At 33.4% G+C, this 27,073-nt stretch overlaps 1 protein-coding gene and 1 long non-coding RNA gene across 2 annotated transcripts; both read left to right on the forward strand.

Moving 5' to 3' along the window:
• LOC134228824 (uncharacterized) lies at window positions 1–27,073 on the forward strand. Its single transcript, XM_062710529.1, has 6 exons — window positions 1–633; window positions 728–781; window positions 4,940–4,975; window positions 5,789–7,855; window positions 9,605–9,740; window positions 22,934–27,073. The coding sequence occupies exons 1-6, from the start codon at window positions 18–20 to the stop codon at window positions 26,946–26,948; spliced, it is 6,924 nt and encodes a 2,307-aa protein (XP_062566513.1). The 5' UTR covers window positions 1–17; the 3' UTR covers window positions 26,949–27,073.
• Window positions 9,048–14,590, forward strand: LOC134228823 (uncharacterized). The gene is made up of 3 exons (XR_009984078.1): window positions 9,048–9,218; window positions 9,517–9,740; window positions 14,487–14,590. It is a non-coding gene; the product is annotated as an uncharacterized LOC134228823 (long non-coding RNA).

A 27,073-nucleotide genomic window follows, 5' to 3' on the forward strand; every position in this document is an offset into this window, starting at 1 on the left:
ATCATTAAACGACTGCTATGGCCTCCTCCCCATACGCCTCTACAGAGGAGACGACAAATGCCTGTAGAGCCTGTCGACTTCTCCTGGGTCCATGTACAGATGAGTTACGTGATGTTTTAGTTCACCATGTACCTCTGTCAACATTCCCATACGACATTAAACAAAAGAGGAGTAATCTTCCCCGTCTGACAGCTCAACAGATGAATCTTATTTTACCGAGAGGTAGTAGTTATACAGGGAACTATGGTGATATGGACATTTCCTTATTGTATATACTACTTAGAAACATTTGTGGTATACCACCTCACAGCAATGGCTGGGGATATGATCCAGACCCTACAGATCGATCTCTCTCTGCCAACATTGAGAGAATCCGTATTGCCAGAAATCAGTGTGTACATTCTTCTAGTCCCGTCCTCTCCAATGCTGACTTTAACATAATCTGGTCCACTGTCAGATCAGCAGTTGTGGACATTGATTCTTTCCTCAACAACGGGAACAAGTTTGAAAGAGAGGTGGACTTTTTGAGACATGAGACCATGGACCCTGTCCGTGACTGTCATTACATAGAAGAACTGAGGAAACAGGCTGAAGAAGATGCAGAAACTAGAGAAATGGTTCAAGGCCTGAAAAGTAAATTTGATTATTCAGTTCGACATGAAGCTTTATACTGTTTAAGTTTGTTTCTGCAATAAATCCATACTTAAAAACTGTTTTTTTCTGCCAGGAAAATTAGAAGAAAATGAAAAGGACAACAGCAATAAAATACAGAAAATTGTTGGTGAGTAGACGTTAATATATTTATTGATTGATTGTATATTGTGTCCATGAATATCCTAACAAAAATAACTACTATTAGTTATTACTATTCTAAATCAAGGTTTTTCCACAGTGATTTCTATAGTGATCACCATAGCTATCAGTATGATAAAAAATTGTGTCAAAGTATTCACTATAGTAAATCAATTTTTTGATAATAACAAAGTGTTCACTCTACTTTACTATGTTATCTTTTCGTTAGGGTGGTCACAAGATAATTGCTGTAGTTGATACTGCTATTGTATAAAAACATTTTATAGTAGAAAAGGATGGCCCGCCAAAAAGTATTTTAAATAATCATTAATCAAGCAGTAGTTACTTAACAAAGTTTGCATTGAAGTCTCTAGGGAAAAGCGTTTTTTAAAAAAAAATCAAATAAATTGAACATAAGAAATACTGCAGTGAAAAGATGCATTGAAACATAAAAAATAGAATGGCAATTGAAATTTTTTTACCACTTAAATTTTTAAAAACTTATTTCTTTATTAAATTAAAAAAAAGGGGAGATACCTCTAACCAAATCTGTCATATACTGGGTATTCAATGCTTATTTACATATCTGTTATGTATTCAATTTCATTGAATTTGTTCCTATTAGGTATTGAAAGCCTTAGATATTATCATATCCTTATCATAGCATACTGGTTATAAGCCGAAAACTGTCCATTATGTCAGATATTAGACGACCCGAGGCGCGTTAGCGCCGAGGAGAGTCTAATATCTGACATAATGGTCAGTTTGAGGCTTATAACGTACTTAAAACATTTCACCACTGTCGAACACTTCCATTGTTAACTTATTGGACAGCCACAGGTAAGGTCTCGTTCTGCTTGGATGACTTCCTGGCACTGTTCATCAAGTTAGGCCAAAGAAAACCAGTTTTGGTTTTTCTTCTGTCTTTATTAATAGCAGGAATCATCGAGAGGTGTTTAATATCGATAAATATGAACATTAACTTTGTTTAGTGTTATTTATCCGCATTGCGACATTTTTATACATACTACGCATGCGTAAAAGTCAGTTCTTCTAAATTCTTTACAATATATTCATTTTACAACGCAACGACCACGGAAGACGACGTACATTTAATTTTGAAAAAAAGACCTCCAGAATCGGGTGTTTTGACGATGCCATTTATCGATTAGACCAAGATGCCTCAGTTCAAGTTTTTACTGTGACATCCGGGTATATATTCTTATGTTTCGGAATTTGCAAGAAACAGTTTCCGTTGACAGGTAATTTTTGTAAAGCATAAGAATTTGAAGGATTTTACTCAAACAACTGTTTAAGCATTTTATATGAAATTGGGAGACTATTTCTGATGTATTTTTTTTTAAATGCAACACTTTCTCTTCTGTGTGCAGGTTTCGACCCATAAGAATTTTACTCCAGTCACTCCTTAAAACGACAGATACTCGCTCAAACGACGCAGGACTAGGTGGACAAATGGTCATAAATCACCGGACGAAATTACAGATTCCGTTAGAATTTCCTGAGTTAAAGTTTGTGCTAAATGCGGAAAAAATGGGTATTTCAATAAACCAAAAGCCCAAGGTTGTTTGTATAAAAAAAAATGCATGCTTCTCATCCATCTTTTGTGTCCATTGGATTCTTTATATGTTCCGTGGATCTATCATTGTGAAATGAATCTACTACTAGTATATAACAATGAACTGTGAATTAAGGAAATTTATGATCGGAGCCACGGATGCGTCTACAATAATGAATCTGAGACCTTCAATTCACTGGTTATTTGTGCCATTTTCAATAGAATTTTTTGTGAAATATTAACATATAACGCTACTAATTTCCTACATTTTTCATATTAAATTGTTCGATTTGTCATTGCCTTTTTAGTGCTGTTTTCTTATTTGCCTCGCCATTTGTTCTCATTTTAACGTTACCTGTACCTGTCCAATAAGTTGAATCTTATTGGACACCTACAGGTAACTTATTGGACGGGTTGCAGGACAATTACAAATTTATTGAACCAGGTTTAACAAAAGATGACGTCACAGAAATGTTTTAACAAACCTTAAATCTTAAAACATTTCACTACTGTAGAACACTTCCATTGTTAACTTATTGTACAACCACAGGTAAGGGTCTCGTTCTGCTTGGATGGCTACCTGGCACTGTTTATTAAGTTAAGCTAAAAAAAAACAATTTTGTTTTTCTTCTTTCTTTATAAATAGTAGGAATCATCGAGAGGTGTTTTATATCGAAAAATAAGGACATTATCTTTGTTTAGTTTCATTAATCTTTAAAAATGACATTTTTTATATATACTACGCATGCGTAAAAGTTAGTTCTAATAAATTCTTGACAATTTATTCATTTTACAACACAACGACCAAGGATGACGTAGTACATTATAATTATGATAAAATTACCTTCAGAAGCAAGTGTTTTGATGACGCCATTTATCGATTAAACCACGATGCTTCAGGTCAATTTTTTAACAGTAAAATCCGGATATACATGTGTACATGTATATTCAAATGCTTTGGTATTTGCAACAAACTGTTTCTCGTTAAAAGTTAACTTTTGTAAAGCAATTGGATTTGAAGGATTATCCTCAAACCAATCTTTAAGCATTTTCTATGAAATTTGGAGATTATATCTGATGTAATTTTTTTCTAAAAATGCAACAGTGTCTCTTTTATGCGTAGGTTTCGAACTTAGAAGACAGACGACAGACACTCCTCAAACAATTACGCGAGACTAGATGGACAAATATTCATGAAACAACAAACAAAATTCCGTTTGAATTTTGTAAGCGACATTTTGTGAAAAAGGCGGAAAAATGGATATTTAAATAGGCAATAAGCCAAAGGTTTGGAATCTATGTGTGTTCTGTGGACCAATCATTGTGAAATGAATCTAATACAATGAACTATGAATTTAGGAAATTTATAATCGGAGCTACGGATGCGTCTACAATAATGAATGTGAGACATCCAATTTACTGTGGAATATTTGTGCCATTTCCAATAGGATTTTTTTTAATGTAACTTTATACGATACTAAATTCCTACGTTGTTCATATTTCAAAAATTGCTTGATTTGTCATTGCCTTTTAAGTACTGTTTATTTATATGCCTCGCCCTTTGTTCAAATTACAATTTAACCTGTACCTGTCCAATAAGTTGAATCTTATTGGACACATACAGCTAACTTATTGGACGGTGCACAGGACAATAAGAAATTTATTTAACCATGTTTAACAAAAGACGAAGTCAGAAAAATTTCAGCTTAATTTTTATTATTTTAGTATCTAAATTTCAGTTTGCTGTAGAACTGTAGTTCTCTACTTGAGAAAATTCGGACAGATAAAGCCTTGTAAAAACCTTCGATATACGCCGGCAATTTTTTTTTTTGTCGCTCACTGTGGGTATTTTTCTTGCATTTTTTACTACCCAGGTTTGAAAATCATTTTAAATGGTATTTAACAATTAACCATACATTCCACTTTAAGTCCTGATCATTAACGTACCTCTCAACAGCTAACAAATGGCCATTTGTGTTTATGGACGTCGGAATGGAACTCTTTTAAACAAACATTTCCAAACTATATACAGGACTGTTTCGAACCGTTAAAAGGTAAACAAAGTATCAAATTTAAGAGTCAAATGAATGAATTATTATTGGATTCCATTCTTAAAGCCAGAGAAAGCTTAAAACTACGCGAAATAAATACCTTAAGTAGCTACAAAAAATCGTCGGCATAAATCGAAGGTCTTTACAACGCTTGGATCTGTCTGCTTTATCTGTCCGAATTTTCTCAAGCAAAGAGCTACAGTTTTGCTAAATTTCAGTTTGTGTGGCTACTGTATAGCAGTACGGACTATTGTGACGTCATAAACGTCGATTCTTCCTCCTCCTCTCTAAACAGTAGTTTTCATTAGAGGAGTGTTACTAACACACGTGTAATGAAATAAAATTTTACTTATGAAGCACATTTTACAAAACTTGAAGCAAAAAATAATAACGTAGAAACCCCAAAAAATCGAATGTTCAACTAAATAATGACATTTTGTTTGGTGTAGTTGAAAACTTCTTTTAATAAAGAGGTTTATCGATAGACAACCTAAAACTGATTTTCCGAATTTATTTTTAGATAAAATAGAGGAAGTCATCCCTCCAAATGTTAAGGGTATGTACAAATCTACAAAACGTGCATGATTGTAAAATTAATCATGAAAATATTATTGGATTAGAGGTCATTCTGTTGTTTTAGGTGTTTGATAAATTGAATCAAAAAAATAGTATCTAAAATGTAAATATTTTACTTCTAGAATATTTATAACTGTCAAAATTTGTCATCTTTATTTTGCCATCAACTGGGGTCAGATGGTCATAATCTTTTCATTTCATTATTTGTTTTAAAAAAATGAAAGTAAACAGTGTAAATTTGTGTCACTTGCAGATGCTTGGGGAATAATTGGTCATATTAAATTAACCCAAGTTTAATCACCTCAGATGACAGTTTTATCCAAATAATACAAGTTTAACCTTCAACTGAACATAATGTCATATCAACGACTTTTTTTTCTAATTCATATTTGGGAGTTTATTAATAACAAACAACAAAATTGTATGTCAATTTGGATGACGTCCGCTTTTCTATCGTTAACTTCTCTTATTTATGATAATATGTAGTAGTAGTGGAATTCAACATCTCCTGCATATAGCAGTTTTTGTCTCCTAATGGTTCATTTCGTAAAAGCAAGCTCCGAGTAAGATCGACTTTCAAATCAAAGCAAGCCATTCATAAAGACTTTGGCATATAGGATTTCAATAATCAACAATCTCGCTTGTACTGGTGATTTGTGTAAAAGTATAATTTTTTTTAATCCGATTCTAGTCAAGTGATCGTAAATGTCAATTGGCCCTTTCATCTTCTTTGAGAAATTGTTTTTGCCTTTAATTCACCGGTATCATTCAAGCTTAATATGATATATTTCAGATCTTCATGAAAGACAAGTGATAAAATGGAGAGAAGAAGATGAGGTTTACAGTGAAACTCACACTTTCCAGGAAATGCTGAACAAAGTCAAGAGACAACCTTATATGACATTTGTTGGAGTCCCTGGGTCCGGAAAATCAGCAACGATCCATCACATAGCCCTGCTACTCCAGGAAGAAGGATACGAAGTTGTACCTATTATAGACATTAGGAAGATTGAAGATTATTCTGACTCTCGTCATCCACAGGTTTTTGTCATTGATGATGTGGTAGGTGTATTAGGTCTTCAAAAACAAAAGTTAGAGGCTTTAGTTGACTATGAAAAAATAATTTCAGATCATTCCAATAAAAGAACAAAAGTGTTGATGACCTGTCGGGAAGCAGTGTTTAATGAATGTTACAAATCATTTTTCATTAATGAGGAAAGCGTAATCAAAATGTGTAGTCCAGAAAATACATTGAATGATGACGACAAAAAAGCGATTCTTCAGAAGTACGGCTTGGATGAAGATTTATTGTCCCCTACATTACTGAGAAAAACATCGGCGATGTTTCCTCTTTTGTGTAAACTCTACTCAAATGGGGCCAATTTTAGGAAAAACATTGAAAGTTTCTTTACTTGTCCAACTGCATGCATTTTAAAAGAGTTTGACAAAATGCAGGAACAAAATAGATTACAGTATGCTACGTTGGTTTTGTGCTTGTTAAATGGCAATAAGTTATCAAAAGAAATATTAAAAGAAACAGAAAATAAGGTTTTCTACGAAATGAAACGAAAAACATTAGAAAACTGTGAAGTTGAGAGTTACACAGATTCATTTAAATTTGTTAAGGCATTGTTAGTAATGGAGGGGACATACACAAAACTCTGTGGTTTTGAGTATACATTCATTCATGACTCTATGTTTGAAATCATTGCCCATCATTTTGGTTCTCAGTTCCCAAATCTCATCTTACAGTTCATGAGTAGTAGTTACATTGCTAACTATGTAAAGCTTCAAAAATATGAAATGCTCAAATTAGAGAATGAATATAAACAAGCAAGTGAAAAAGATTCAATCGACGGTGAGAGTAAAAATGAAAAAAACAATGCTTGTGAAAGCCCACAAAAAGGGGGAAACGAGGCTTTGAGTGCTGAAAACAGTAATAGAATGGAGTCATTTGATCTCTGTATAAGGCTAGGGGAGGATCTGTACTCTATGTTAGCAGAGCGTTTGTACAGAGATATAGAAAATATGGAACTGTATGATGTTTTCATGAATGATATTTTAAAACACCCTCAGGTATGTCAGGCTTTTCTTGAAGTGTTGGAGGCAAAGTCTTACTCAGAGTTGAAGTCTTTATTTCTATCAGAACAGAAAGATGTGTCTAAGGTAATGAGTAAAGGAGAGCGTATGAGAAAGGAGATTGAGGAGTGGAATGAGAGGAGCATGGAGGAGGACAGACAGAGGGCGCTGGTGAATGAGAAGTATGATAAATTAGAACATACATACAGTGTGAGGGTTATCAGTTGGGTGGTTTACTACGGACACAAACAGATTTTACAATATATTTTAGAGCAAACTGAGTGTCACAAAGAAACAGAGTCTGAACTTTTTTTTAATTCTTTCAAACTTGCTTTACTTAATTCAACAAGAGAAGAGGAAAATAGAACAGCAGCAAATGATCCAGTCGAAAATTTAAGGTCATTCATAGACTTAGACATAGATGGATCAATATCTGAACACCAGCGATTATTGGAGCTGAGTTGTTACAATGGAGATTTAGAAACTGTGAAACTATTTATTAGATATTTCAAAAGAAATACAATTTATACGACTTTTCCAGATTTAGAGTTTAAATTTTTATTGGGAGACGAAGCACTTAAAGCCGCGTGTGGGGGTGGACATTTGAGTGTAATGAAGGAGCTGCTAGAAGCAGGAGCTGATGTCAATCAAAAAGGTGAGGTTCATACACCACTGACAGCTGCATGTGTGGGTGGACATATGAGTGTAGTGAAGGAGCTTATAGAAGCAGGAGCTGATATCAATCAACAAGTTTACTATAATACACCACTGACAGCAGCATGTATATACTATAGTATTTTTTTCAGGGAATTTCTACTTCTTCTAAGAGAAACACGATCTTCAGTGTAATAATGACTGAAGAAACTATTTGGATAATTGTTACTACGTAACTTTAAATAAGCTGGTGCCTGGCCCCAAAAAGTATGTGCCACAACCGGAACGTCAGCTCGTTTTTGCAAAATATCTCAAAATAAAATAAATACCTTGGTCGTCAGCCTATGTCCGATAGGTAAATTGATTTCCCCCCAAACTTCCTGCATTTATACGAACCCTCGGGGTCAACCGGTGTATACACACGGCGGCAAATTCAAAGTCTTGGGGATTTAACATAGTAAAATCGTCCATTAGCGTCTCGATCACGGGGCCGGGAACCAGTTTTTTAAGACAGTAGTCGTTCTTGCCAAAATAAAATTCCGAAAACTATCGAAAAATTAAAGGAAATAATTTAAAATGTTTTCATTGATGATGCAACTTTTATTATGAATTAAAATATATTTTAACAGTATTTAACAAAATTTATTTTTAAACACCGAGGAAATAGTCCGATTTTAATGGAATACAACTTTTGATTATATATATAACTTTACTGAAACTTACTATATTTAGCTATGGAAAATACTTTGTTAATTTGATTCAATATTCAGATTTACTCAAGAACTTTTTATTTTGAGATTTCAGAGCTTTATATTTAAGAACACAGATTATAATAGTATAAAACTTGGATCTTCTAAAGCAAAAACTTTAATTCTATAATAAACTACAATAAACCAGTTTTTAAAAGGTTATTAGAAAGGATGGTTGTTAGCCTTCTGACATATATATATATATTTTAAAAATTGTTTGGTTGTCATCTCCCGAACGACTAGGAAGAATATCGCCCGACCAAAAACGTTTTATACATTCAAGGTTACGATATTTTTTCCCCTTTTTATTCCGCTTATACTTTTAACAAGTATTTAAAAATTTTCTGAAAAAGATTTTCCTATATCTCTACAAATCAAAAATAAAATATTTATCCTGAGTCATGAGGGCAACTTAACAGAATTTTAAAGTTCGCCAAAAAATTTGAATAAGTACTTCTATGCTTTTTTATAACAATAAACATTTTTGATAATATCTGCTTTACTGTTCTAAATATTTTGATAGAAATGTTATAATAAAAAAAATTTCTTTGATAGATACAAACGAAACACCATTTATGTATTCCGACATACGATGATCCTCAGTGCATATGCGCAGTCGCAGCAAGAGCCGGAAGAGACGTCTTTGTAATAAACTTCTGTGAAGGTAACAGCTTCATAAACTTTGAACTTTGTGAAGACAATGTCTTAAAAGCAACAAAAGTCAACGACATGTAATACAAGGTAATTGCATGAAAATCTTTCTTCCATTTTGATTGTATTATAGTTTTTTTTCTCGTTTTATTTTCACCCTATCAGATATTACTTGCAGATACTTTGTTCCGTTTTAAATTCAACCAATCACAGTTCTGTTAAAGACATTAAAATCTGTGTTTTAAATTCTTCCCGTTTTAAATTCGCCCACCTATGAGTGGGGAAAATACAACTGGTGCAAAAATTTATCCATGTATAGAGTAATTATTAAGGGAATCTGCTTGTTGTTCACTGATATGGCGAATATTTTTGTTTTATACTTCTGTAGATATTTTTTCCAACTGGCACGTCTTTGTCCATTTATATTCTGAAGTGGAGTGGTCATTTTAACATCGACATTGACATTTTCCCCACAGTTATTGACATAGAAAATGTAGACGGTTTATGTGGATATTTTGATGGTGCCACAGAAAATGACCTGAGGTGGCGAAACGGTTCTGTTACAGATGAGGCTGGTTTCATATATCCAAACGACTTCTCTAATTCTTGGAGGTTTGATTTTATTTTTTAAGACTCTGTAGGATGAGACAAATGAAATCAAGAGAAAAAGAACAAAAATCATACTCAAACATCCTCTGAAATAGTAAAGAAACACAGTCCTTTAAAATCAAAGTACTGACAGTACTCATGGGAGTTGAACATTGTAATCTGAAAGATCTCACAGGAAGTAGAGGAACATTTCATGCTTTCAGATTAAAGTCAGCTAGAACTAAATTATTAGAGATACAACACAAAACATTAAAAATAATTTCAATTGATTTGAATTGCAAAGATCATGGAGTTCTTTTAGATAAGCTGCAGAACTGCAGAACTGTAGCTCTTTGAAAAAATATTTTGATAGAACAGAGAGCTACAGTGCCACTCATTTAAAAAAAACTGTAAATAAAAAGTGTACATATATGGATTTATTTTTCCATGTTTTTTAACTGTCACATCAAAATATTACTGACATGTTCTAAAATATTCTTACACTATTTCCACAACAAAACATTCCTTATAATTGTTGCTAAAAGCCCTTCCGGCCTTGAAATTGAGATCATATAAAATGTTGTTAAAATATTTTTGCTACAATTTTGGTCTGAAAGATAATTTGGTCCAACGCACATCGATGCAAATGTCAAATATAAGCGAACTTCATAGAGGAGAAAATTTTTGATAGAATCTTTTTTCACGTTTGAGGTAAGAATTGAGAGAGTTAGTCCAGTACTAAGCTCAATTTTTCGTGCACAGTAAATGTACAGTTTTTACTGGTGGCGCTGTAACTCTGCGGTCTGCCAAAATATTTTTTTCGGAGAGCTACAGTTCTGCAGCTACTTTTAGATACGGGTCAATTAGTGCCGATTCGAAAGTTATTTACACCAAGCATTAAAAATACGTTCAATTTACTTTACACCGTTTTTGAAAGTGTGTTTAGGGGGGAAGGGCAGATTGATTGATTGATTGTATATTGTTTAACGTCCCTGAGAGAAAAATTTTTCACTCATATGGAATCACCGATGCCGGTGAAGGGCTTCAAATTTAGACCTATACTCGGCACTTAGGGCCATTGAGCAGTGAGGGTTCTTTAAATGCCAACGCCTACCGTGACACGGGACCTACGTTTTTAAGGTCATATCCGAAAGACCCGTGACTTTCACTTCTAGTGCCGAGCGCTTGGCAAAGGAACAGTCACTACCTTTGTTTACGTCTTAGGTATGACGCGGCGCCGCGATCGAGAATTGAACCCGGGCCCTCCCGATCACGAAGCGAACGCTCTACCACTAGGGATGGGGCAGAGAAAAACTGTCCAAATTACTTGATAAAAACCTAACAACACATTGACCAAACCAAACAAACACCCCCACCACCAATACTTTTAAATTTCATTTCAAATAATTTCTATATAGAAGTAATTATGTCTGAATACTTGGGATTTACATTTATGTTTGTTTTAATTTTGTTTGATTACTTTTACGTTTCATATTGAGACACTACCACTTGCCGATGGAGCAATCTACATGTACACTGTAAGTCTATAAATTTTTACCTATCCACAGCACTCAGAACCATTGAGTAGTGAGGGGTAGTTTTGTGCCAGGAACTTCTGCGAAATGGGATCTCGGTTTATAATGGTCTCATCAAAAGAGTTCGTCTCGAAATGCATCCTGCAGGATTCGAACGTGCGACGCAAGGATCAACATCTTACTTTGAATCTCTAGAGCAAATTATTTTAACAACTGCTCCACGCGAGTGACAATTAATGTTTGTGATTTTTGAATTGATTCAAATGTAATTAAAAATCAGACATAGTTTATTGAGCTACTACAAGAAAAAAATATGTTTTCACACAGAAGGGATTATTATACCATGTGTCTGCAGACACAAACATTCATTTTAATTGTTTTATTAAAAATATATTATTAATTAAAGCCAGCACATTTTTAGATTCATTTTAATTGTTTTATTAAAAATATAATTATTAATTAAAGCCACGTACATTTTTCAAGTTCAGTTCTCCAGTGTTGAACACGTGACCAACTAAATGACTATAAATTCATGAAATTAAAAATTAATGTCATTTGAAATTGTGATATCGAATATCAAAAAACTTGATTAGCATTTAAATGCTATCATTTTCACCCTTTACCAACGTAAAAAAAAATGAGGTGCATGTGTCTTGTCTGGCAAAACTTTTTTTTCAGTCTAACAGTCCATTTTACTTGTCAGAACAAATATATGTCCGACAGTGTTTTTTTTTTTTTTCGTAGTATTTTTTAAGCGAAACGTCTGTGTTTCTGCTGAAACAAATTGAAAGAAGTTGTGTAAAACCTTAACGTTCCTTTTCACATTACATGTATTTAGCAGCTTCTTACTCTGACAGCAGACAAAAGCTATATTTTAAATAATTCCGACCCTTTCAAACTATTCATTCCTAAATCATGGCCATCGAACCACTTGGGATACAAAGGAGAGAATGAACTTTAATTGACATCAACTTGAACAGTTAACCATAAAGTTTACCCTTACATTACACTATGTTTATGTTTCAAACTAACAGCACTGGATTATTTGAATAATGAGGATTGATAAATGGCAGAATGGGACTATATTCCGGAAATTGAAAGTTTATGAGGAATCGGAATATAACAAAAATAAGCTATTCAAATTAAGTTAAATAAAATTCAATTTAATTTACTTTCAAATCATTTATGAAAATAAGATTAATTCAGAAAAATGAGATGGACTATTTCTATTGCGGACGTTTCTGCGAGATTATATAGACTGGTGCGAGTTTATATTGAATATCACAGGGGAGTAGATTGGTCGACACAGAAGCACCACGACGGCCGCTATATAATTCATTGTAAAATTACTTCGCTAGAAATCGCGTGACAACCATGGGAGATTGAACATAGTTCAACTCCCAAAACTCAGAAGTGGATCAGGCGCCATGGCATAGTATGCATCCCCTACCGAGTTAAATTTATAAATCGTATACCTTTAGATCACCATATTGTATCTTATTTTATATGCGACGAAAGTATACGCACTAAGAAAATATTATATTGTGAATTAAGGGGAAGTTTGGTTTTGCTAAGACTGGGTTAATTAGCAGTAACAAGTATATGAAATATGGAGGAAACAGATTGTAATTAAGTTCGACTTCTATCGAAGAAAATTATACAAACAGAACTGAACAAACACAGACCTCTTAAAGTATCAGAAGTGGGATCCTGTGCAATGGAGGAATAAGCATTCCCTGTCAACCGGTCACTTGTATGAAAAATGTCAACATTTATGTTAAGGAGGTTGGTTCCTGATATCAAAAGTATTTAGAATTTTTGTCAAGTAGCTTTTTAGAATTTACACAAATAGCTTAAAGACTTTATGTTTAGCTCTACTGGTCAGAGACAAGAAGGTATGGAGATAACTAACATGCAGTATTCAATATCAAAGTCCATAAAACAATTCAGAATAGGAGCAGAGCAAACACAAACCTCTTAAACAGTAGAGGTGGATCAAGTGCCATGGAGGAGTTAACATCCCCTGCTGACCGGTCATATTGCACATGAGCTCCTGGTCATGATCGGGAAATACCAGAAAAATCCTTCGTCAATTCAGTGTATAATTAATGGACTAACATTAAGTTTGAAAAACGTCAGTCAGCATTTGACTCAAAGATAAACTGTATTTGCTGGAAAGATAATTGTACCGACCAAAGAACTTAACGAAATGATGACTTTAAACGAGACTGCTGATATTCTTGTTTCATCACCCTGTCTGTCAATAATTTACCTCGTTTTAGAAATTGTTCATACGTAGAGAAGCTTTTGCTTTTTAATCATTGACAGGTTGTATATTATTGATCTTGAATCACGTAGATTGTTAGGGAATTTACATAAAATTGGGTGTTTGATATATAAATCAAAACTAAAAATGGGGTCATTGTGATTCTTTTAGCACTACGGAACAATAAATATGACCTTTTTGCACCATGATTACGTTTAACATAAAAATCAATTTTCAAAGGTGTTTATTTGATATTTGTTATCTAAATGAATTATTTGACCAAAAAAAGTATTTTTCAAATCATTTCGTCACAAACAAACATCCCCCACTGCTCAATGGTCCTGAGTGTCGAGTATAGGTCTAAATTTGAAGCCCTTCACCGATGTATGATGACCTCTCTACATCAGTGAAAAAATTGGGCGTAAAACAACATACATCTTTCTTTTTTAAATTTAATTTTTCTACGTATAAATATAAACATATCACATAATGCTCGATAAGGACAGTGTACCCATGGGGTTTCTGACAAAAACCAAAGAGAATTCAAATTCATCGAAGGCCTAATATTAAAAAAACTACATAAATATGATGATAGAAACTCTTAATGTTTCTTGTCAATATCAAATCTAGGGTACTTTTGTGTACAATAAAACAAATTTGCAGTTTACCAAGGATAAGAAAAGTACTTTAAGAGTTTCATTTTTATTGAAAAAGGGGCTGTCTATGTTGTCAAAGAGCACGGATTTATTTATCATAGAGAATGGTTGTTTTTCACAGGGTATGATGTTGCTGATTTTATAAATGTAAACTTCCTAGTAGTATTTTTTAACAACTTAGCTCCTGACCTATCGACCTACCAAATTTACATTCCGGTAGAATTGTCAAGAAATCAACAGGGGCTACATGTAACTTACAAGAATTATCACAGAGAAAAAAAATAGAAATGGAAATATTTTTATTTATTTTCAGAGTAAGAGATAATGAAAACTTATTTAACGGTGATGCCGACGTTTACGATAATTTGGAGTCTTTATCAACCATATCAGTGCCGCATTGTACTTGTACGGAAGATGGCAAATCAGAATGTTCCTACAGCTCTTTCACTTCCTGCAACGATAAAAAAGGAAAAGTGATACACCACATTGAAAACAGCAGCAGGAAAAAAACTGGGTATATGAATATTCCACAAACTTCAAGAAAAATGGTAAATTAAATAGTAAATATGAATTTTACCCTATATCATAAAACCTGTTTGACTCTATCGCCATTAAAAAGGACAGTTTATGCATGTAGTTCCCTCACTTTTTAAAAAAAATATTTATAGTCATTTTCTCATTAATAAAAAAAAATATCAGCATTTTATGTTAAGAAATAAATTAAAATCAAAATTATATCTTGTGAATAAGACTTTAATACAAATGCGTTAAAGATTATTGTTCCTTTATTTCATTTCAATAATGCTTGAATTACATATATTTATAGTTTTTGGCTTAAAATGGAATGCTGAAGTTTAATAAAATTATACTTGATATTTTAGGGTGACACGGAGACAGTGTTATGTACAAACGATGTATGCAAAGAGCCTGTGTAGATCTTTTCAGGCCTCTAAAAAGTGATTGTAAGGTTACAGATCTAACTAACATAACCATGTCAAATGTGTGGACATAAAGGTATTTTCAAAAACCATAAAAAAACAATTTCTATGATCTAAATTTTTTTAACTGTTTGTGTTTCTACAAATAATCAGCAATGAAATGTTACTCCAACGATAAGTATTGTTTCTTAATTTCAGCAATACGGCTAATAAAGGTGAAAATTCCATTGCAGAACATTACATCTTGTTATATAGAGAGGGGGTGTCTGTTAATGAGATGAAATTTGGAATTTCTACTACGTTGATACAATCATTTTCAGATGACAGGCGATGAAGTGTTTTATTACACAGATCCACGTAGAAGGTCTAGAAACAGTGTACGATCTTTCGTTTTGTTGAATTCGACGCTACAGGAATCTTATATCCAGAAATAACAAACATCGTACAAAATCTGTGTCCTAACAATTGTAGCAACAACGGTGTGTGTAAAAGGTAATGAAAAAAATTTTTTGATACATGTTCAGACTAATTTTATTAATACTAAATAACTCATGTGAAATATGTATAGATATAGCAACAAAAGTTCTTATATTCAATTAAAAAAGAAATATAAAGAATGAATTTATTTTTTGTAAATTTTTCATATATCAATTATTTCATAGATAGGTTCAAATGTTTTATTTCTACAAAATAAAAATACTAATATATGACTTTACAATGGAAAGCAAGGTCAAGTAATAGCAAACTGGCTTTAATCTATTTACTGACGTTACTTAATAGCAAATCAAATTTTGCAGAATGTGGATTATGTGTTTTCAAATATATGTTAAAATATTCTAATGCATATGTCGCATACAACTACGTACATCTGATTGAAATCAATGAATATATACTCAACAAAAAAAAAGAAACGCATATTGTTTTACTCGTCAAAGAAATTTTTAGAATGTATATGAAACAACTATTTTTTATATCAATGGATACCTGTGACCTATTTAAAGGACAACATGGGGTTTTAAAACCCAAGTGTTGAATTATCTCCCTTGATTAAACATGTTTATGAAAGTAGTGTTTTTCATGATTTCATCTAAATCAGTTGTCTATTTTCATTGATATTTTGGATTTAGAGAAAATTTTCACACTTCTATTAAACCCATATTTTACATTTGATTGCAGTGTTGATACTGCAATGCCACGCCCAAACAAAGATGAATACAACCAGGCTAACGATGATACTAAATGGAGCTACGCAACAGGAAGTTGCAACTGTATTTGAAATAAATCAATGGGCTTTGAAAGCTTAAAACTAACGTCTGAAGACCACTATCATGCCATCCGCAGGTAACCAAAACCAGGCAGGACCGTCAGTAACCCCCCCCCCCCTTCATCACCTCATGCGATTTAGAAATTGCTGTAAAACTGCTGCTATAATTGCTGGATGATAAAATATGCATAAAAATGCATAAATTGTTCGCAAGAGACTGAAATGAGATGTTATTCCTCCACAATATCCGTACATTAGAAATCCACTAGCATTGACACTTTGCACAGTACATATTGTTATGCCCCTTGATTTTGGGGGCACTGAAAATGACATCAACTTGACTTTTCAATTTGCAATATTGAATTTTATCACAACACTCTAAAATCGCTTAAATAATATAAGGTTTAAACTGAAAACTTAGAATTTCCTATTATTCTGATTATGCGTTTCTTTTTTTTTGTTCAGTATACATGTATTTTGGTAGTTAGATTTTAGAATGAGAGATTTGTGTTAGCTGTTCAGTGTATTTCAATGTACATAAATGTTTACAAAACTAAATTTAGTTTGTATGTTGTACATGTTGTTCATTTACAAGTTTAAAAAGTTTTTGATCAATATTGAACCATTTGTGCAAATCTACTTGCCACTGGGTAATTATTTTGGTGTCAATTTTCTTTCCATTATTATTATTCCCGATCGATATCTTTATTGACCAAATCATGAGTTGGTCCATCGACGATGTCTTGATATTTGTGTCACTTTTTCCATTTTCTTTTATCTAACTAATCATTTATCATTTTTAATTATTCATATTTGAAAGTTACAATATTTTAATTTTATTTTTGTAAACTTGTGTATCATTAAAACCCGAAATTTGTTTTATGTGTTTTTGTCATTAATATCTGCATTTAAACCAGGGTTGTTAAAAAAAATTCATGGACATTGTCAATCTTTACTTGTGGTTTTTAATTTTTTAAAATCAAGATAAAACTGGTACATGTACCTTATAAATGGAGCAAACTTGTCAATATAGTAACATAAAAAGGTCAAAAGTTCCTTTGAAAAGGTATCCTTGGAGTATTTATTCTGTATTTCTGTATGGCTCAATATTTATTCATCAAAACAATTTTCTTTCGTAACAAAAAGCATTCTTTTATACCACTCAAGTAAGCGCCTATCTTTTTCCATGATAGCACTTACTCCGATGATTTCATAAGATGTTTACAGATACCTAGTGTATCGACAACTTTAGGGGGCTAACTCTGGACCCTGCAGCCATGCATAATTTAATATGTAATAACTATTTAGACCTTATTTTTTTTACTTATTTTAAATTCTATTGAAGGAAGGATATGAAGATAACAAACAGTGTTTGCTATAAAAGTCCATAAAACAATGCAATCTTAAAGCTAAGCAAACATGGACCTCCGAAACATCAGAGGTGGGATCAGGTGTCATGAAGGAGTGAGCATCCCCTGCTGACCGGTCACACCCGTCGTATGCTCCTTGTCATGATCGGGGAATAACTCAAAAATCCGTCGTCAATTCAGTGTACAAATAATGGAATAACAATAAGTATGAAAAATGTCAGTAAACATATGTCTCAAAGATGAATTGTATTTACTGAAAAGGTCATTGTAGCGACCAAAAAATTTACAAAATGATGATTTTAAAGGACACTCCTGATATTCTTGATTCATCGACTTGCTTGTCAATAATTTACCTCGTTTAAGAAATCGTTCATATGTAGAACATGCTCTTGCGTAACGAATCAACTGAGATATATAAAATGAAAACAATCATCGACGTAGAACGACGCCAAAGAGCAGCATATCATATCATCTTGTATAGTTTTAAAAAAAAACAACTTCTTCAGACTTTGTCGTGCCCCAAATAATAATATAGAATATACTGTAGAAAACATAGCTATTATATGACTGCCGTCATGAGAAAAGGGCCCTTATCTTTTGACGTCACAATGCTCAGAAAACGACGTCAAAGTCGCGGTATTGTAAACACGGAAGTAATTTTTGTTGACTGCATTTTGTAAACAAGAAATAAAATTGAATTCAAAGTGTAACAAAAATTTGAAGCTTGATGCGGTCATTTTTTAATAGGTATATGATATGATTACAATTTAGTACGTAAATTTATTCATAATTTTGTTTGAATATTTAACTTGATGCTGATATACGGGACATTGGACATGCACAAATTGCTAGCTCTGGAACAGCGATTAAAACGATGTCTATGCATGACGAAATTGAAAATGCTGTTTTTTTGTTTTCTGGGCAATTTACAAATACTTTAATTTGAATTCATGTTAAGAAGTGTCAGTATCAAAGGTATATTCCATGTACTAGACTAGTATATTTTTGTCAGAGAGAGAGAAGAGCGAGCGAGAGGTCTATGCACATATACATGTAGTAATTACCGTTTTTATAAGAGCTACTTTTTCCCTGAAAATATAATTATGTTTTACCATTATGTAATAATGTAAAACATACAGAAGGTATTTAGTCATTTTAATCCATATTTAATTACACTGATGTTCCCCGATAGCCAGCCTTCGATGAACTCTCGATTTCAATTTTTTTTAAGGGGGGGGGGGGTAAGAAGACAAGCCTAACAAAAATATCCGGATAAAAAGACCGGTAAATGTTAAGCTAGTAGAAACATAATCCCTCTTTTATAAGATAAAGATACTGGTAACATTGGAGATCCAAACCTACATCAACAGTAAATAACTTACTTTTAGTTTTAATAACTTACCTTTTACTAATTAACAGTAATAGAGAATGATGAGGAAAAAAATACGGATGATAGGGATGTCACAATTTTGTTAAATTTAATTTTGTTTCAAATACTAATCTAAAATGATCAAATAAATACATTCAAAGGAATTGTATGGTAGAAATTATTTTTGTTTCAAATTTCTGAAATTGTTCCGATGAAATGATTGAATGAAATCAACTCGAGCCTATTTTGCAATATGTTAAGAAATTAAATACAGCTACTGTAGACTTTTCCCAAAAGCATTATACCCAATGTTAAAGAAATGAACAATATTACATCGACAATGATAATATGAATGAGGAACCAAAAGGAAAAATAAAACTATAGATTAAGCAAAAAAAAGTACGATTTTCCGGATATCATATATATGGCTACATCTCTTGAAATACATTCACCGAAAGAGCAAAAAGTATGTAACAAATTATAATTTTGAAAAGTCATGAACATTTTTAAAATCTTTAAAAACTGAGCGTGAAATATTATTATAAAACTGAATGTTGAATTCTTGATATGAAATAAATAAACCACATTTTGCATTGAAATCTTCAACTCTGATACATGTATCAAAATACCCCGCATATCTTGACACTAATTTCTTAAAGTTCCGTTGAAATTGAGATAAGACTTTATATCGTAATCCTTACATGACCCTACGGAAAGTAATTGATAAAGAAACACAAATTTTTCTTCTTTTAAAGAAAATATTGATCATTACAATCGCAGCAAGTAGCAACGGGGATAGGGGATGGAGTTTACATTGAAATGCCCCCCACCACCACCACCACACACACACACATACACACTCTTTGATGTAGTTTAGTCAAATTCGTGCTCTATAGGGCTAAAGAATAAGGCAGTGTTTTATGTTTGATTAAGGAAAAAATGGTCTGCCTAAGTAAATATTTCAGCGAAAGAGAGTCAGATTAGACGGTATAATATTTACTTAATTAACAGCATCGCCTCATTTTAATAACTTTATTGTTAATGTTCATAATAGTTCATCATTGGATAAGACAATCGCATCGAAATTATGAAAGCTTATATCAAGTTAATTAGCCATTCACGGAGGAAAATGAATACGAAGTATATGACCATTCGTGGCCGTGAAAAATTGTTTCGCTTGACAAGGAAAATTTGGTGATTGAAAGTGCCAACATGTACAACTGAAAAAAACATATAGCTCCCCAACTGAAATGGCTTCCTAAGGGCCAGCCGTTCTTGCGTAAAAATACAGTTGACCTTCAGATATCAGGAAGCCGGATATCCGGCCCGGATGTATCCGAACGATTTTTCATCGGTACGAAAGTTTTATTTACTTGTAATTCCGGTATCCGGACGCTTCACATATCCGGGCAAATTGACTAGGAATCAAAGCATCCGGATAAATAAGACTCCACTAAGTATACATACAGTTTCAGTTTCAAATAGATATCGTCAAAATTTTAATATGGAAATGTAATTTCGCACAGAAAATCAAGACCCTTTAGTGTAAATATAAAAAAAAGAGACAAGAACCTCACAATTGCCATCTTTTTTATTAAATTAAACACTATAATACATAGATATTTTTTTAAGATCATAGAAGCGGCCCTTGTAAGAAATTTTCAAATGTTGTGTTCATGTGAAACAGGGTACAGATGCCACAAAATATATTTTTAAAAAAAAGGTAAATGAGCATAAATATTTGTGACCGATTTTTATTGTGATTTAATTTTTCAAAAAATAAGAAGTTAAAAGACGGTTTAAATTTGAGGCATAAATTCAAAGAAAGTTTCAATTTTAGGTATACGGTATATAAATAATTCATTTGTCCTTTATTTGCCAATTTACTACCACGTTTCTACTCCATAACTAAGACAGGCGACGAAAATGAATTGTATACACATTTTTGGAAACCTAGAGCTTAAAACATTTTAATTTTTAAATAAAATGTTCCAAAAACGTAAAAAAAATTTAAAATCTGCTTGCAGGGAAGAAGGGAACTTATATTTTTTCAAGAATATTTATAAAGCAATAAACGTTTTTAAAAACAAGATTACATATCCTAGCGTATCCTAGCGTATCTGAATTTATTTCTCAATTTAATTTTTGGTGATACAGAAAATTCATGGTTTTTTTTTTATTATAGTAACAGAAGAAAGTTACTTGCGTGTGTGATTGTGAGTGAATGCTGTCTCACAAGTTTTTTCATTATCGTTGGATTGATGTTCTTTTGAGGGGTGCCCCTATTTGCTCGTGGTGTCCTTCTGCATGGGATTCTCTATCTAATATTTTTTTTCTCTTTTATTCTTTATGTGTTACAAATTCTTTATATATTTCATAAATTGAATTAGATTATTTTTTATAAAAAGAATGATTTTTTATGGATTTAAACAAATATTATTCCCCTACTGATTATGTTATAAACCGCTACTACATTCTGTCTAGACACCCCCTCCCCCTCCCTTTTACGAATTACTAGATCTGCTCTAAAATTAGCATAGAAATAGTAATAACAAACGAAATACCTCAGGAATAGTTAAACATTTGACACGCTTGGAGGAAAAAAATAAATACTTTCTCATATTTTAAATGCTCAAAACGATTGAGGTTATTTAAATAATACGTGATTTTAAGATTTTTTGAAAATTGAATAAGACGCAGGTGACGTCGTTACGTTTTCAGTTTCAAACACTCAAAGTTATTTTTGGAGCGCCTCCCTTTAAAATGCTCATAAAATATCAAAAAAGTGAGATATTTTCAAAATTTATGTATATTTGCATTCAAGAGTCATGGCTATCACCAAATTTACCAAAAAGTCAATTTGTGAAAATTTGACCTTAAGGGCCCTTTTTTCGTGACGGCAGTCAATTATGATTTGTCCTTCAATTAAAATGATGAAGGTTTTTCTTCAACCTTTTCCAAAAGATCTTCTGATAGTTTGGTACTCCTGCCAACTAAGCATGCATAAGTGTGACCCCCTTCCAACTGAAATTGCAACAATATGGGCCTGAACTATATATCATGTGTAATTAACATTGATATATATTAGAAATATGTTTTCTCTCTCAATAAATTTTATATTTTTTAAAATTTTGGTTACTATTTCATAATGCATATATGTGCTTGCGATTTGCCTTAAAGTACATTTTTTTTAAAATAAACAGTTTTTACATGTCAAAATATTTTGATTTAATTTTAAATATACTCTTTTATTTCAATGGTATACGCAACACCCTAATTTTAGGATTGAAAATTATATGCAGAGTTATAACTTTCCATATCCTTATGTAACAAAAAAGTTAGAACATCTTTTACTTTGCCAAATCAGTTATTTAACGGTTGAATGAATTTCTTGGAGACCCATTACCGGAAGTTGTTATTTAGCCCTGATACTCCAGTATTCAAAATTTTCCATTTTTAATAAAATTTTAAACAATTTTTGGGGTTTTCAAGGTTTTGAAACTGTTAATCATAAGTATTGTACTAAAAGGCCGGGAAATAGTGTTGGGATATCGTTTTCATAAGCCACAGTTATGACGTTGACTACAAAAATTTTTGCGTTAGCGTGAGGAAGTAAAATATAGCAGGAGAAGCAGTTCCTAATATATAAAATCAGTTTTATAACATCGGTTGAAAAGTATTAAAATGTGGATAAAAAAAATCTTGAATGTTTTGTAGTTGAATATGATTTTTATCCACACTTGTTGTGTGTTTTTATCCCCTCGCAAAGGCTCGGGGATAAAAATCACACAACTCGTTGGATGTAAATCATATCAAAAGAGGCAAATTTAGGAACAACATTAGGTTTTTTACTTGTCCAACTGAATGCATTTTAAAAGAGTTTAACAAAATGCAGGAACAGAATAGGTTACATTATGCTACGTTGGTCTTGTGCCTTTTAAATGACAATAAATTATCAAAAGAAATATTACAAAACACAGAAAATAAGGCCTTCTACGAAATGAAATCAAAAGCATTAGAAAGTTGTGAAGTTGAGAGTTACACGGATCCATTTAAATTTGTTAAAGCATTGGCAGCTATGGAGGGGACATACACAAAACTCTATGGTACTGAGTATACCTTCATTCATGACTCCATGTTTGAAATCATTGCTCATCATTTTGGTTCTCAATTCCTAGATCTCATTTTACAATTTATGAATAGTAGTTATATTGCTAACTATGTAAAGCTTCAAAAAGATGAAATGCTTAAATTAGAGAATGAACCAAAGCAAGCAAGTGAAAAAGTTGCAGTCAATAGTGGGGGTAAAAAAGAAATAAACACTGCTTGTGAAAGTTCGCAGAAAGGGGAGAAAGTCGTGTTAAGTGCTGAGAACAGTGATAAAATGGAGTCATTTGATCTCTGTATAAGGATAGGGGAGGATCAGTACTCTATGTTAGCAGAACGTTTGTACAAAGATATAGAAAATATGGAACTTTATGATGTATTTATGAATGATATTTTAAAACACCCCAGTGTTTGTCAGGCTTTTATTGAGGTGTTAAAAGCAAAGTCTTACTCAGAGCTGAAATCCTTATTTCTGTCAGAACAGAAAGACGTGTCTAAGGTAGTGAGTAAAGGAAAGCTTGTGAGGGAGGAGAGTGAGAAGAGGGAGGAGAGAAACAGAGAAAGGCGCAGACAGGAGGTGTTGGTGAATTATGGTAGTGATTGTTTGAAAACAAAATACAGTGTGCGGGTTATTAGCTGGGTGGTTTACTACGGACACAATAAGATTTTACAATATATTTTAGAGCAAACTGAGTCGCACAAAGAAACGCAATCTGAACTTTTTTTGAATTCTTTTAATCTTGCTTTACTGTATACAAGAAACCCCGGAGAAAAGAATATTGCAGCAAATTGTCCAATAGAAAATTTATGGTCATTCAGAGACTGGGACATTGACGGATCAATATCTGAACACCAGCGCTTACTTTTGCTGAGTTGTTACAATGGAGATTTAGAAACTGTGAGAATGTTTATTAAATATCTGAAAAGAAACACAATTTATATGACCTTTCCAGATTTAGATTTTAAATATGTACTGGGAAACGAAACACTTGAAGCTGCGTGTGAGGGTGGACATCTGAGAGTTGTTAAGGAGCTGTTAGAGGCAGGGGCTGATGTCAACCCGAAAGATGATTATTATACACCATTGACAGCAGCGTGTAAGAGTGGACATGTAAGTATAATTAAGGAGTTGATAAAGGCAGGGGCTAATGTCAACCCGCAGGGTTTTTATGATACACCACTAATAGCAGCTTGTGAGGGTGGATATATAAGTATAGTGAAGGAGTTGCTCGGGGCAGGGGCTGATGTCAATCTACAAAATCGGGATGCAACACCATTAATAGCCACATCTAATGGTGGACATCTAAATATAGTAAGAGAGCTGCTACAAGCAGGGGCTGATGTTAATCAACCAGGAAAATGGAAAACACCATTAATAGCCGCATTTGAAGGTGGACATTTAGATGTAGTAAGAGAGCTGTTAGAGGCAGGGGCTGATGTCAATCTACAAGGTGGGTTTGATACACCACTGACAGCTGCATGTAAGGATGGGCATCTAAATATAGTAAGAGAGCTGCTAGAGGCTGGTGTTAGTCTACAAAATGAGTTTCATACACCACTAATTGGTGCATGTGAAGGTGGACATCTTAATGTAGTAAAAGAGCTGCTAGAAAAAGGAGCTGATGTTAATCTACAAGGTAAGGTAGAAACACCATTAATAACAGCATGTAAGAATGGGCATCTGAATTTAGTAAGAGAGCTGATACTGGCAGGAGCTGATGTTAATCTACAAGGTAAGTTGGATACACCATTGAAAGTGGCATGTAAGGGTGGACATCTTAATTTAGTTAGAGAGTTGCTACTGGCAGGGGCTGATGTTAATCTACAAGGTAAGTTAGATAATCTTACACCACTGATAGCAGCATGTGAGGGTGGAAATCTAAATATGGTAAGAGAGCTGCTAGCGGCAGGGGCTGATGTTAATCTAGAAGGTTATTTTCAAACACCACTAAAAGGTGCATGCCAAGGCGGGCATCTAAATATAGTTAAAGAACTGCTAATGTCAGGGGCTGATGTTAATCTACAAGATGAATACTATTATCATACAAAACTGATAGTAGAATGTGACCGTGTGCATGAGAGTTTTGTGAAGAAGTTGCTTAGGGCAGGAGCTGATGTAGATCTACAAAGTATACATGAAACTCCACTGACAGCAGCCTGTTATGGTGGACATTTTAGTATTGTGATGGAGCTTCTGAAGGCAGGGGCTGATGTCAATCGTCAAATTAAATCTTATACACCACTGACAGCAGCATGTTGGGGTGGACATAAAGATATAGTGGAAGAGCTGGTAAAAGCAGGGGCTGATGCAAATATACAAAGTGTGTATGAAACACCACTCTTGGCAGCATGTTATAAGGGACATTTGAGTATTGTGATAAAGCTGTTAAAGACAGGAGCTGATGTCAATATAAAAATTGAATCTTATACAGCACTGACAGTAGCATGTTCTCACGGACACGATGATATAGTGGAAGAGCTAGTAAAAGCAGGGGCTGATGTCAATTTACGTGGTAAAAATTGTAAAGCATGCGATTTAACCTTTACGCCATTGACATTAGCATGTGAAGGTGGATATATGAATGTGGTTAAAACGCTACTTAAGGCAGGAGCTGATGTTAATCCTCAGGATGAATTTTTAACACCAGTAACAGCAGCAATTGAGGGTGGATATATGAGAATTGTGAAAGAGTTGCTAAGTGCAGGGGCTGACGTAAATCTACATGGAAAGTATGAAACACCACTGACAGTAGCATGTTATGACGGACATTTGAGTATTGTGATGGAGCTGTTGAAGGCAGGTGCTGATATTAATCTACAAGGAGATGACGATATACCACTGACAGCAGCTTGTAACAAGGGGCATACAAGTATTGTGATCGGGCTATTAAAGGCAGGGGCTGATGTCAATCTACAAGGACAATGTGATACACCATTGACAGCAACATGTAAGAATGGGTATATGAATATAGCTAAAAAGCTGCTAGACGCAGGAAGTGATGTCAATATGCAGGATAAGGCAGGAAACACTCCTCTCTCTATAGCTTTTTTTATCATTCATAAAAATTTCATCCCTGCTATAATACGAATGTTTGATGGGTATGGTGTTGACTCAACTATCAAAAATAATGAAAGCATGTCAGCTTTCTTTATTGCATTAATTAGGAATGAAATTGGTTCTGTAAAGCAATTATTAAGAACAGAGAATGAAAGACATTTGAAAAGAATGAAGTTACATTTGTTCGACTGTTTGGTAAACATCAGACACAGTGACGTGATGACTGACAGTAAGGATGATGTGGTGGTGACACGGAGACGTGTTTGGCGTATGGAGGACTGGGAAGATTTGTATTATGCGGTCGTAAAAAGTGATTGTAAGGCTTTAAAGCATCTTGTATGTGTGGGTCTGGATGTCAATCAGTGGATACAGTTGTATACTGATTATGATGAGTATGATGTGAAACCTCTGCTGTTCACACAGATTGATAGGGGTTATTATGACGACGGATGGGTGGATAATGTGCAGATTCTCCTGGAGTCGGGGGTGGATGTCAGTGTCAGGGTGAGGTACGAAGAGTATGATTCTGTGTTAGACAGAGAGGGGGTGTCTGTTCTAGAGAGGATACGACGACAGGTAAATAAGGATAAGTGGGATAGAGAGGAAGTGTTTAATTACACGAGAGTGATCAAGGAGGTGAAAAAACACGTGAGGCGATACTCTGTGTGAAAAGTATATAGAACAGTATATACCTCCAGTATCAAGTCTTAATATTATGAACGTACATATTACCATAACCCTATCGTAAAACGCTGAAGGGTAAATTTTTATAGTTTTCAAAAGGCATATAATTA

This window comes from Saccostrea cucullata, unplaced genomic scaffold (assembly GCF_032062105.1).
Source record: "Saccostrea cucullata isolate Sc308-1 unplaced genomic scaffold, CSIRO_AGI_Scuc_v1 ctg16045, whole genome shotgun sequence".
Taxonomy (NCBI): domain Eukaryota; kingdom Metazoa; phylum Mollusca; class Bivalvia; order Ostreida; family Ostreidae; genus Saccostrea; species Saccostrea cuccullata.

Coding starts and splice junctions, on each gene's coding strand:
- LOC134228824 (XM_062710529.1), top strand. CDS start 18: ATGGCCTCCTCCCCATACGCCTCTACAGAGGAGACGACAAATGCCTGT. Junction 782..4,939: donor TAAAATACAGAAAATTGTTG/GTGAGTAGACGT, acceptor ATTTATTTTTAG/ATAAAATAGAGGAAGTCATC. Junction 9,741..22,933: donor GACTTCTCTAATTCTTGGAG/GTTTGATTTTAT, acceptor TCATATCAAAAG/AGGCAAATTTAGGAACAACA.